At 38.5% G+C, this 11,911-nt stretch overlaps 1 protein-coding gene across 7 annotated transcripts in view; it reads right to left on the minus strand.

Annotated features, from left to right (window-relative positions):
• Positions 1–266: 266 nt before the first annotated feature.
• LOC139268010 (ceramide transfer protein) overlaps positions 267–11,911 on the minus strand; it is a 188,789-nt gene continuing 177,144 nt past the window's right edge. For 6 of the 7 annotated variants that reach the window (XM_070886009.1, XM_070886026.1, XM_070886003.1 and 3 more), the window contains 5 exons: positions 8,975–9,045; positions 7,485–7,613; positions 7,091–7,220; positions 4,917–5,053; positions 267–3,870 (listed from right to left, as the gene is read on the minus strand). In XM_070886009.1, the coding sequence (XP_070742110.1) occupies positions 4,926–5,053; positions 7,091–7,220; positions 7,485–7,613; positions 8,975–9,045 (458 nt within the window). In that variant the 3' untranslated portion in view covers positions 267–3,870; positions 4,917–4,925. The remainder of the gene's footprint in view (positions 3,871–4,916; positions 5,054–7,090; positions 7,221–7,484; positions 7,614–8,974; positions 9,046–11,911) is intronic. The other variant, XM_070885986.1, reaches the window with a different exon arrangement.

An 11,911-nucleotide genomic window follows, 5' to 3' on the forward strand; every position in this document is an offset into this window, starting at 1 on the left:
GTGTTTCCTACATTATAACAGTGATTACATTTCATTGTACTTCATTGGCTGGAAAGTGCGTTACGACAGCCAGAGGTCATGAAAGGTGCTGTGAATGCAAGTTCTTTCTTTTATTACCCATCAATAAGTATTTCACCCTTATTTATGAGGGAGCAGTGCAGCAAACTGAGGAACACGAATTGCATTTAAGTTATATTGAAAGCGCTACAAGAATTTTACCGATTAAAGATAATCAACATTTTTAAAGAACACACAAAATGCTCAAGATCTTCTATAATGTTTTAATACTTTTCACTTTTTAAATACTGGATTTTAATTTGTGATAACATGGAGGAACTAAACTTTATAAACTGATCTTTACACATTGCTGATTGGAAAAACTGTTTTACAGTCCAACATCACAGACACATATTAACCAGTGTTTTGCTGTACACAAAGCTAAATCAGGATATAAAGCTTTCATAAAACAAATCTCTTACCACATTCTACACACTCAATATATTTTGATAGAAGTCCATATTTCAACCTGTAAATGACAACGTGTTTTTACATTCCAGAGAAGTTTCAATACTTTACAACTGCCTCTTTTAGTGTAATCACTTTATACCAGAATAATTTCAAAATTACATCACATTTAGTGCAACTGCGACTAACAATATCAAGTTCTATACACGTAAACTTCCCAATTTATTAAGTTAGCTTAATTCAAACCAGTAACAGGTTTTTAACCTGGACCGTTGCTAAAGTTCCCATTGATAAGTTAGTCAGGTATATAACGGTTTTCATTTGGGGTATTCAATCAAAATTTATTGTTTTTTTCCACCAAGTTCCCAATAAAACCGATGCTCAAACTTTCTGGATTGCTCAGTGTTGAACACAAGGGGTTTTAAGTAAACTGAAATGAATATAGTTGCTGAAAAAAAAACAACGTATCAAACATCTGGGTGTAAGCTATTGAATTTCATATTTACTTTGAATCCAGTATATGGCTCATTTGTACAATTTGGCTTCGATTTCTGTATTTCTCGTCTAAAGGTAGCTTGCTTCCATGATTTACAATGTTTGCCCAATTGAAAGGCAGTACAGGACAGATGAAAATAATTTTCTTCACAAAGATATGATCAAATTAGCACAAAGACTAAACAACTGATCAGAATGAAGACTGAACCTATTCCCATCAGCAGAGAGCGGAATTTATCTAACTCATCATATTAATGCTTGACCCAAATAACAGTTTGGAATAAGGTCTTACGTGTGATCATTTCCCAAAAACAAATATTCCCCATTGTTTGAAACATAGCATTTCTCAAATACTACCAAGCAGTGGTTAACGTCCCAGAGTTGCCATTATTATCCTGCTTCAGAGTTTAGAGACAATATGTGATATTGCAATGCTAGGTCTCACTTGCTGCACTGCACTTTTTTGAAAAACTGACACAAAGAAACCACACACTGCCCAGTTTAACATTTTAAAATATCTGACTTACAAGTTTGTTTTAATACAAGTACCTGGAATACTAACTTTACATAAAATTGATCTGCCTTGCAACAACAATTAGCATTGATCCTTGTAACACAGAAGACAAAGGTTAGGTTAACCAAAATGGGAGGGAACAGTGTCTGAGAAATTGAACCAGTAAACCATTAGGGCCCAGGGAAGAAAAAATTCTTCTAAAGAAGAAATCTCCTTCATATAGTCTGACCTTCTGGATCATATCTGCTTCTTAGGAGAGTGCTTTGTGGAAATTAATTTCATCATATCCTCATCAAGCAGCACATTTCTACCAACTAAAGTAGACTGAACTGGATTCCAAAAGGCATCCTCTATAATATGATGCCTCAACTGGCTGGCATTAACTATTCGCAATTTCCCTCAATGCCAAAATGAACCAGAGATCGAGATTTTAGTATTTCACTGATAACAATCGCTATATATAACCAGTTCTTTTGGTCTAGTTGAAAGAAAACCCCTGCATTCAGTCAAGCAAAACTTTCTTCCTGTTGATTTATAGCTATTTACCACATATTAATTTTAAATGCAGACATGAGTGGTGTTTGTTGAAGTATGGATCTGATCAGAAGATTTTTCTTTATAAACCGTTGGATTGCTTTTAGGTATAGCCTAGAAGTTCAGGTATAATGTAGATATATAGTATTCTAAATTAATCCTCAACCTATAACCCATACTTGGCCAGGCTTCTATTAGAATACATCGAGACAATCTATTGATCACTTAACCATTCCTCAAATTTAGGCACTTTAACATTTGAAGCTGTTGTAATATATACAATGTAGTGAGTGATGTGGTATTGTGCTGCAAAAATAAAGTCTGCTGGTCACAGTATTGATATTCATTTGCTTACATCCTATTGGTTGTAACATCAGTTATTAACAATATAAAAGGATCTGTGGCGGCTCTAAACATTAGACTTACTAAAATAAAAATCAAGTCTATTTGTTGCAAAATAGGAGGGAAATTTTGTGCAATGTGCACAACTTTTAAGACAAAAGATTTCTATAATCCAGCAGTCCTGAAAACCAAGTGTAAAAATTTAGCTGCATCCAGTAACAGACACACCACGAAGTACTGTCTTGAAACCAACAGGAAGAAAAGAAGATCTCACTGCACAGAATTTCATGGGAACTGAAGTTCTTCAGATGTATCCATTCCACATTGCAACACATTTCAAGAGCATGTCAATCCATTCCTGTAGTTCCACTGATCAAACATCAGGAACAGCACTTAATTCAATTCAGAACAGATTTTGCACAATTGCATTAATGAACAGGAAGGTGTACACTTTTTGAAAGTAGTGCACTAAAGATTTATGCAATGGGCTTCACTTAACTATACTTAGCTGGCGTACCTTATTTACAATAATGCACAGCTTTTCCATCAATATTGCTTAAAACAGTCATTCATCTTTCGACGATATGTCTACACTGGTCATGACTAGAACACCAATCTATTTCAACATGAAAAATCCATATTTGACATGTTTCAAGTAATCCCCTTTCCAGCCCATACCACCATCCTAAAGATTTCAGAACTTTCAATTACAACACAAAATATATATGTAACAAATATACAAACTAAAAATGCAGTAGAAATATAGTTCGTAAACAAAACAGAAATAAAGCTTTTCAAAATCTCCATCAAAACTGCACGTTCTTCATAGGAGATAGTAACAAGAAAGGGCAAATGCCAAAGGTCAAAGGGCACAGACAGTCCTGAACGAGTTTTACAAGAAATTAGTTTCAAAGTAGGAAACAAGGACACTGGTTTTAGAACTGACCAGTAAAAGAATGTGATGAGTTCAGTGATTATAGAATGCTAATTAGCAAGACGCAAATAAGACTTAAATTACACCTTATTGCAGACCCCAAAGATGGCTAACATTTGTGCAACTTAAGATCACAAATTAGATTTAATTTGTTGCAAAAATGTTGAAATTTTGGCCATGATTATGCAGGCCTACATTAACAAACATGCTATCTTTTTAACAATTAAAGCCATAAACCTATGTTTATTTTTAATCCAAAATGTGATTGTTTTTGTAGAAAAATGTTGCTGGGTCAAATTGTAAACAGCTGTATGAGCTGCACGTACAGATGAATTACACACTGATGCACTAAAATGGAACAGAGCACAGAGTGTTGAACAATCAGCCACAGATGCAAAATGACAGCCTACATCAGTTGGGTGCAGGCTGTGAACTGGGACTGGCCTTGCGAGAGGGAAGGACGCTGGAAATTCAATTTGCCAGCTTGGAGTTATTGTAATCCTTGAATGTAGGAGAACACCGTTGCTTCTATATGTTGATCGCTGGAGAAAGCGTTGTAGAAACAGCAGCAAATCCATGCTGAACACTGAAGACACAAGATCATATATTTCAATATTTTTAACACTATTGCTTAAACATAATACTTGTATACTTCTTTAAACATAAAAATACTTTCACGAACAAAAGGGTCACCAATATAGGACATTCTTGCTCCCAACCATTGCAAGATATTTCATTATAGAATGTTGCTCTTATTTCTCAGTAAAGCACCTTGGGACATCATGTATGTTAAATGGACCATATAAATGCATTTTGTTTTTTGTTGGATACAATATTCTGAATTATTAATTGAGGAGAGCTATTTCTGAGCAAATTGAGAGTCAATATTTCAGTCTTCTCTTGATGAAATTGCACTCAAGAAGCTGCAACCTATTTCTGCTGCAGACTCATTACCTGAAAAACAGCATTTAAACTGCTAAGATTGAGTTCATAAATGAACCAGAAAGAGTGTTGTTGCAACCACAGGCTGCCTCTAATCCACAGCATTGAGAGAGGGAGGGACCATTATGCTTACAAACCAGACATGGACCCTGCAGCCACAGTTCACTCAGTAAGTTTGTCTTCGGAGACCACAATTTTAAAGCAATTGTACCTCCTGATAGTGTACCTCAGGAAATTGTTGCGTAATGAGATTTATAATTGCAATGATCTGATGAAGATTGTACCCAGCATCTCAAAAATGGCTGTCATCAATCCCACAATTGTTAACCACAAATTCTGCCTCCTACTACAAGGTGTGAACATTTAACTTGTGTGGTCTGGAATTTGTTTCCCTCTTCTTCCCTGAAGTCTCTGCACACATGGTACTGTTTACAATTCAAGGAGCAAGCAACTTGCTTCAAGGACTGTATTAATGCCAATAAGGACAGTTTGTGTAAACATTCAGTTTCTAACTCAAATAATGCAATCAACCCAATATCTACACAATAACTAATATTCTCTTCAAATTTCATTAAGCATGAACGGTTGTCAAAATATTGAAAAGTTTGCTCAAGCACTTTCGCTAAATATCGAGCTTAAACCGTTTTAATGATACTTCAATAAAATTAACTGGTTAATGCTATATTATACCTCTAGATACTAGAATAGAATGTCTTTGCCTGCAGTTTTCTCCTGCACATACGACGTAAAACGCTTGAGGAATTTGGGATATTCACGTTTTGCAACTGCTCGAAGTACTGATGCTGGTGCCCATCCTCCAGGATTTACTAAGAACAAAGAAATAACCAGTGACACATTTCCTGAATTTATCCAAGTCCAAGAAGGCCAGAGCAGCTAATCTTCTGGGCTATCTTGCTGAAATATTTGGAAGCAACTCGGTTTCTGCATTGTGGGTGTGTTGCTTCAAGCAGCGTCATGTATTTAAGCCCAGGTCCACCACATATGGGGAAGCAACCAATATTTCCACAGAAAGTTGGGACAACTGGCAAGCAAAATAAAAATCCTCTCATTTTATCTTGTTATAAGGTCAATGGTATCTTTAATGCAAATAAAACTGGCTTTTTTATAAGCTGCAACTAAGCAGAATGCTAGCTTTCAATGAAAAATTCTTAAATAGGAAAAGAGATAAGCATCAAATTATAGTTACAGCCTGCGCTAGAATGCCAAAACCATCTCGGCCCAGATTTTGCTGTAGCAGGTCATTTAACAGCATCTGCCATTAGTTGGATGTTTTTCAAATTTTTTTTGTGTGGCAAGTTGCTGAAAGTGCAAGTTGATAGTGTCACAGCGAGGGAAACAGGGTATCTGGGACCTAAGTGAACAGGGCAAACAACTATATATCTCCTTAAGTCATTGGGTTGAAGGATTGTGAAATTAACAGCACAAGGACTGAGAAGGAAGTTGTAAATTAGAGTCGGTGAATTCAATGTCAAATCAGGTACAGAAAGAGAAAGAGAGATGGAAAGAAAGATTGGATTGAGAGAAGCGAGAAAGGAAAAGTTAAAATAAATTACATTTTAAAAATCTCCAACAATATCTGAAGGAATGACACTCTGCACTTATAATAGTAGCAGTTAACACTCATCACATCATTAAATGGGTATTTACACTTGTAATGACGAGACTTAGCTTTCTGTGGTGAGTTTAGTTTGTATCTACCACGCAAATACAGCAACTTTGCCATTCAATGCATGTCAATTCAATGTATGATTTGGTGAAGGAACCGAGAATTACGTATCCAAGTTTTTAGATTACATTAAGTTCGGAGACACAGCAAGCTGTGTAGATGGGAGCAGGAAGTTACAAAGGGACATAGACAAAGTAAGTGGGCAAAAAAAGTGACACAAAGAGATCCATGTAGGAAGTGTGAGGTCATTCACTTTGGATCCAAGAAAGATAAATCAAAATAGTATCTAAATGCAGAGAGACTTGTGACTGTAGAGGAGTGATGGGGATTTAGCTGTCCATGTACACACATCATTAAAAACTAGTGCACAGGTACAAAAGGTCATCAAAAATGGCTGATGAAATCTTGGCCTTTATCTCAAGGAGGCTGGAATTCAAAAATGAGAGTGTAATGGTTCAGTTGTACTGAGCCTTGCTCACAACTCATCTGGAGTAGCGTGCGCAATTCTGGGCACCGCACCTCAGGAAAGATGTACTGGCCTTGGCTGGGGTGTGGAGGTACATTGCAGATTCAATAGAATGATACTGGAAGTTAAAGGGTTCAATTATGAGGGCAGGTTCCATAAACTTGGATGTTTTCCTCGGAGTTTAGAAAGTTGAGGGGTAATCCAATTGAGGAGTCTAAAAAGATAAAGGGATTCAATAGAATAGCTACAGAGTAGCTATTTTCTTCAGTGGGGGAATACAGAATAAGAGGCATAAATTAAAAATTAAAGCGAGAGCATTTAGGAGTGAATTCAGAAGGGTTTTTTTTTTTTACATAAAGGGTAATGGAGATCTGGAACTTTCCCCCAAAGGCTCCGAATGCTGGGTCATTTGAAATTTGCAGGATTTTTGTTGGATAAGGGTACAAGGGATATGGGGCAAAGGCAGGTAAATGTAATTGAAGTACATGATCTAACAGAATGGCAGTACAGGTTTCAAGGGCTGAATGGCCTACTCCTGGAATAGAGGGTACTGAAGGTGCTGTTAGCCACCCACTAAGAGGCACTCAAGAGTGGCCTTTGAGAAATTCCCATCTGACTTCCTTTATCGCATCCTGGGGTGAAGGAAGGAGCAGCTCCTTGTAGAAGTATGCTAGATTATAAACTCAGCAGAATGTGCAGACTGAAACTTACCATTGGCTACATATGTGATCTTGCATAGGATGTTGTCTCTGCTGATTGCCTGGTTCCCTTCTGGAGGGCTTACTAGTGTCTGGCAAATCATGGCAATATTTATTTTGGCACGCACACATCTGTTATTCTGCTGTTAAATAGGTGTAGAAACACATGACCATTTTGAACTTGTACAGCAATAAGTTGGTGTAAAAGGTACAAAATAAAATAAAATTACTTCAGTGAGCAAATATTTACATAATAGCCCGAGCAAATTCCAGTATTTATCCATTTTAACACAAATAAAATTGTGCAATGCAATGTTTCTCTTTGTGCTCAGTTACCCTTCAGTTCTATTACCTATAAGTAACTCGGTATATTTTGTCGTTAAAATCTTATGAAAACAGACACTTACGGGAGCATTATCGTGCTCCACAGAAAAATTGCAGACAAGCCATGTATCTGGATCATTCTCATTTGTAGCTGGAATTTTTCGAATTGCGGACAAATAAAGCACATCTCTCTGAGAAGCCGGCCAAACTCTCTGGAAAACAGGAAAAAGATCTGGCTAAACAACAGCAAACTATCAAGTCAAACACTATTCATTGCTACAAATTCCCAACATAATGCAATTACATAATTTCACCTTTGATAATCACCTAAATGAAAATGAATACTGTTACTAACTTTTCTAATCTTTTCATTGAATATGACCCATCATTCATGTGTGCAACTATAGAGGATTGCTACCCTTTTGCATTCTAATTACAGCATCATATTTTGTTGGGTGCAGTATCAAATGTGTTCAGTATGCATCTTTTGTGCCTGTGGCCTCTGTTGAATTACATAGAGCTACATATAAAGGCGCGTTCTGATTTTGGGAACTACTTACAATTTGAACCACTATTAATCCACATATTTATTGTTGTAAATAACTTTTTTTTTTTGAAGATGAAGCTTTCAACTTTAAATACTGCTACTAGATCATTTATTCTGACAGTGAATTGGCTACACATGTCATTGTGTAGTTTATCTCAAAGGTTCAGCTAAGATAACCATTCAGAACAGATAACTTTGGAAATTTAAAAAGTAACTGCAGATGGACACAGTATTTATATGTTGAAGGAAGTTGTGTTGGGGCTGTCTTTTGAGCATTGAAAGGAATTATGCTGATTGTACTGACTCCCCAGGGACTTCCACATAAGCAGCACATATAACTTTCCCTCTCTCTCCTTTAAAAATGACTTGCCATTCATTTATAACAGATTATTTCCTGGAAGGATTTATGTGGGTAGCATGCGCACAATATGACAATTTTATTCTCTAGATCAATTCAGTCAATGCACATCAATCCATCAGTTCTTTGAGAAAGAGTCTTTCAGACAGAAAGAATCAACAGTAACATTCACAAATTATTATGAAAATTTGATACAACAGACATGACAGCCAATGAAGTCTCAAGCCAATTAACAGAATATCAGGCAAGTGCCACTTTTCTTAGTGAAAACAGAGCAACTCTTCCGAGTAAATGTTTTCATTGCAAGGCAGAAGCATAATTAGCAACTGAAAGGTCATGATGAGTTATTGGTCAACCAAACTGGAAGATCATTCAAGAATGGAACAATACGCTTACCCCCTAACCCAGTCACATGGATTATAAAGCAAACTTGACCTACTAATCAAGTCAAAATTTGAGAGCTCTGCATGCCATGGCAAGGGAAAGTGGACTGGCAGCCAGTCTTAAACCTCCTTCCAGCTGTTACAAGCATTAAATGGCACACTGATTTAATATATTTGGCCCACAGGGCTAAATTGAAGTGCATCTAAACAGCCCCCAAACTTAGGACACTCTGCACTACACCAAGTCACCATCTGTAAAGTTTTACTATCTAAAAAAAAACATACCTTATGTGTCTGGTAGACGATAATTGCATTATCTGATAGAATTTCTATCACATGAAAGTTTTCAATGGTTGCTGTGGAGTATAAATGGGTACATTCACTACATATATGAATGCATACTTAGAACATGGAAAATAAAATTGCAAGATACTAAGATGTTGATTGTAAATATAGGTACAGGTTTAAATAAAAGTAAAATCAATAGCTGCTTCTGAAATTACATAAAGGTGCAAGATTGGGGTGGCGATCCCTTACTCATATGGAAAAGCAAGATGCTAGAGACTGGTGTGCAGAACTTTGAGCAAAGGCGAAAAGTGCCCAGAAAGCAGCATTTTTGGTCTTTCAACAGCGGATAACACGCAATTCAAACTTATATACGACGCAATGCACTTGTCTCTACAGTTTTGTATTGCTTTCTACATTAGAGTTATAGTTCATTTTGGTTGTTTTTCCAATTATTTGATTTGGCAATCTGTATTTATTAATAACTTAATAACTTTTATTTATATAGTAGCTTTAACATAGTAAAGCGTCCCAAGGCGCTTCACAGCAGTGTTACAAGATAAAACAAATAAATTTGACACCGAGCCACAAAAGAAGAAATTAAGGCAGATGACCAAAAGCTTGGTAAAAGAGGTAAGTTTTAAGGAGCGTCTTAAAGGAGGAAAGAAAGGTCGAGAGGCAGAGGAGTTCATGGAGGGAGTTCCAGAGCTTAGGGCCCAGGCAGCTGAAGGCACAGCCACCAATGGTTGAGCAGTTATAATGAGGGATGTTCAAAATGGCAGAATTTGAGGAGTGGGGTTGTAAGGCTGAAAAAGATTAGAGATAGGAAGGGGCAAGGCCATGGAATGATTTGTAAACCAGGATGAGAATTCTGAAATCGAGGTGTTGTTTAACCAGGAGCCAGTGTAGGTCAGAAAGCACAGGGGCAGCGGGTGATCGTGACTTGGTGAGAGTTAGGACACGGGATGCTAAGTTTTGGATGACCAAGATTACATAGTGTAGAATATGGGAGGCCAGCCAAGAGTAAGTTGGAGTAGTCAAGTCTACAGGTAAAGGCATGAATGAGGGTTCCAGCGGCAGAAGAGCTGAGGCTGGGGGGGGGGCAATGTTACGGAGGTGGAAAAAGGCGGTTTTAGTTATGCCCCCGATATGTGACTGGAAACTCATTTCAGCATCAAATATGACACCTGGGTTGTGTGCAGTTTTGTTCACCCTCAGATTGATACGAGGGAAAGGGATTGAGTCAGTGGTTAGGGAACGCAGTTTGTGGCGGGGACCAAAGATAATGGCTTTGGTCTTCCCAATATTTAATTGGAGAACATTTCTGCTTATCCAGTACTGGAAGTCAGACAAGCAATATGACAAGTTAGATACCAAGCAGGGTTGAGAGAAATGGTGAAGAGGCAGAGCTGGGTGTCATCAGCGTACATGTGGAAACTGACTCCGTGTTTTCGGATGATGTCACCAAGGGGCAGCATATAGATGAGAAATAAGGCGGCCAAGGACAGATTCTTGGGGGGGGGGTACACACCAGAGGTAACGATGCGAGAGTGGGAAAATAAGCCTTTGCAAGAGATTTTCTGGCTATGATTAGTGTGCAAGAATGGAACCAGGCGAGTGCATTCCCACCTAGCTGGACGATGGTTGAGAAGCATTGGAGGAGAATGGAGTGGTCAACTGTGTCAAAGGTGGCAGACAGGTCCAGAAGGACGAGGAGGGCTAGTTTACCTTTGTCACACTCACAAAGGATGCCAGTTGCGACTTTGATGAGAGCCGTTTCAGTACTGTGGCAGGGGCAAAAACCAGATTGAAGGGATTCAAACATCGAATTCATGGAAAGATGGACACGGATTTGGGAGGCGACAACACGTTCAAGTACTTTGGACAGGAAAGGGAGGTTGGAGATGGGGTGATAGTTAGCAAGCAAAGTGGGGGCAAGGGTTGGTTTTTTGAGGAGAGGGGTGATGACAGCAGATTTGAAGGAGAGGGGAACAGTACCTGAGGAGAGAGAACAGTTTAACAATGTCAGCGAACATAGGAGCCAAAAAAGGAAGTTGGGTGGTCAGCAGTTTAGTGGAAATAGGGTCAAGGGAGCAGGAAGTGGGTCTCATAGACAGGATGAGCTTGAAGAGATCAAGAGGGGAGATCAAAGAAAAACCACAGAAAGATGTGAGTTTAGGGTTAGGGCAGGTGGGAGCCTCAGATGAAGTTGGTCCACTCTAGGTGAAGGAAGGGAGCTTGCAGAGGCAACTGAGTGGATGGTCTCAATCTTAGAGACAAAGAAGTCCATCAGCTCCTCACACTTGTTGTTGGAGGAGAGTGTGGTGGAGTCAGCGGAGAGGGGTCTAAGGAGACAGTTAGCAGAAGAGAATAGTAGCTGGTGGTTATTTTCGCAATCCTGAAAGAGAGAGCAGTTTTTGTAGACAAGAGTAGGACCCGATAACGCTTTATGTTTTCGAGCCAGATCTGGCAATGAATTTCGAAACCAGCTGTCCGCCACATCCGTTCAAGTCTGCGCCCTTTTGACTTGAGGGAGCGAAGATGATGGCTGTACCAGAAGGAACGGCGTGGGAAGAGAGTAATCTTTTTAATAGGGACTAGGGCATCAAGGTGAGGGCGTGGTTAAGCAGATCGATGGCTGCAGAAATGTCATTGTTTAAAAAGGGCCAATGGTTGGACAGTTTTGAGTTGATAAGTGCAGTTTTAAGAGTTTTTTTTTCCAGGGGCGGATGCAGAAGGAAGTAGTTTTCGATTGGGAAAGGGGGATGTGGGTCGAGAGCGATACAAGGAAATGGTCAGATATGGTTTGATCTTTAATTGACACGATTGGAATAGCAAGATCACGAGAGATTGCAAGATCAAGGGAGTGGCCGTTAAAATGGGTTGAGGAATTTACATGGAGGGAGAGATTAAGGGAGGACAGAAGGGTAATGAACT

The sequence above is a fragment of the Pristiophorus japonicus genome, chromosome 1 (assembly GCF_044704955.1).
Source record: "Pristiophorus japonicus isolate sPriJap1 chromosome 1, sPriJap1.hap1, whole genome shotgun sequence".
Classification (NCBI taxonomy): Eukaryota; Metazoa; Chordata; class Chondrichthyes; family Pristiophoridae; genus Pristiophorus; species Pristiophorus japonicus.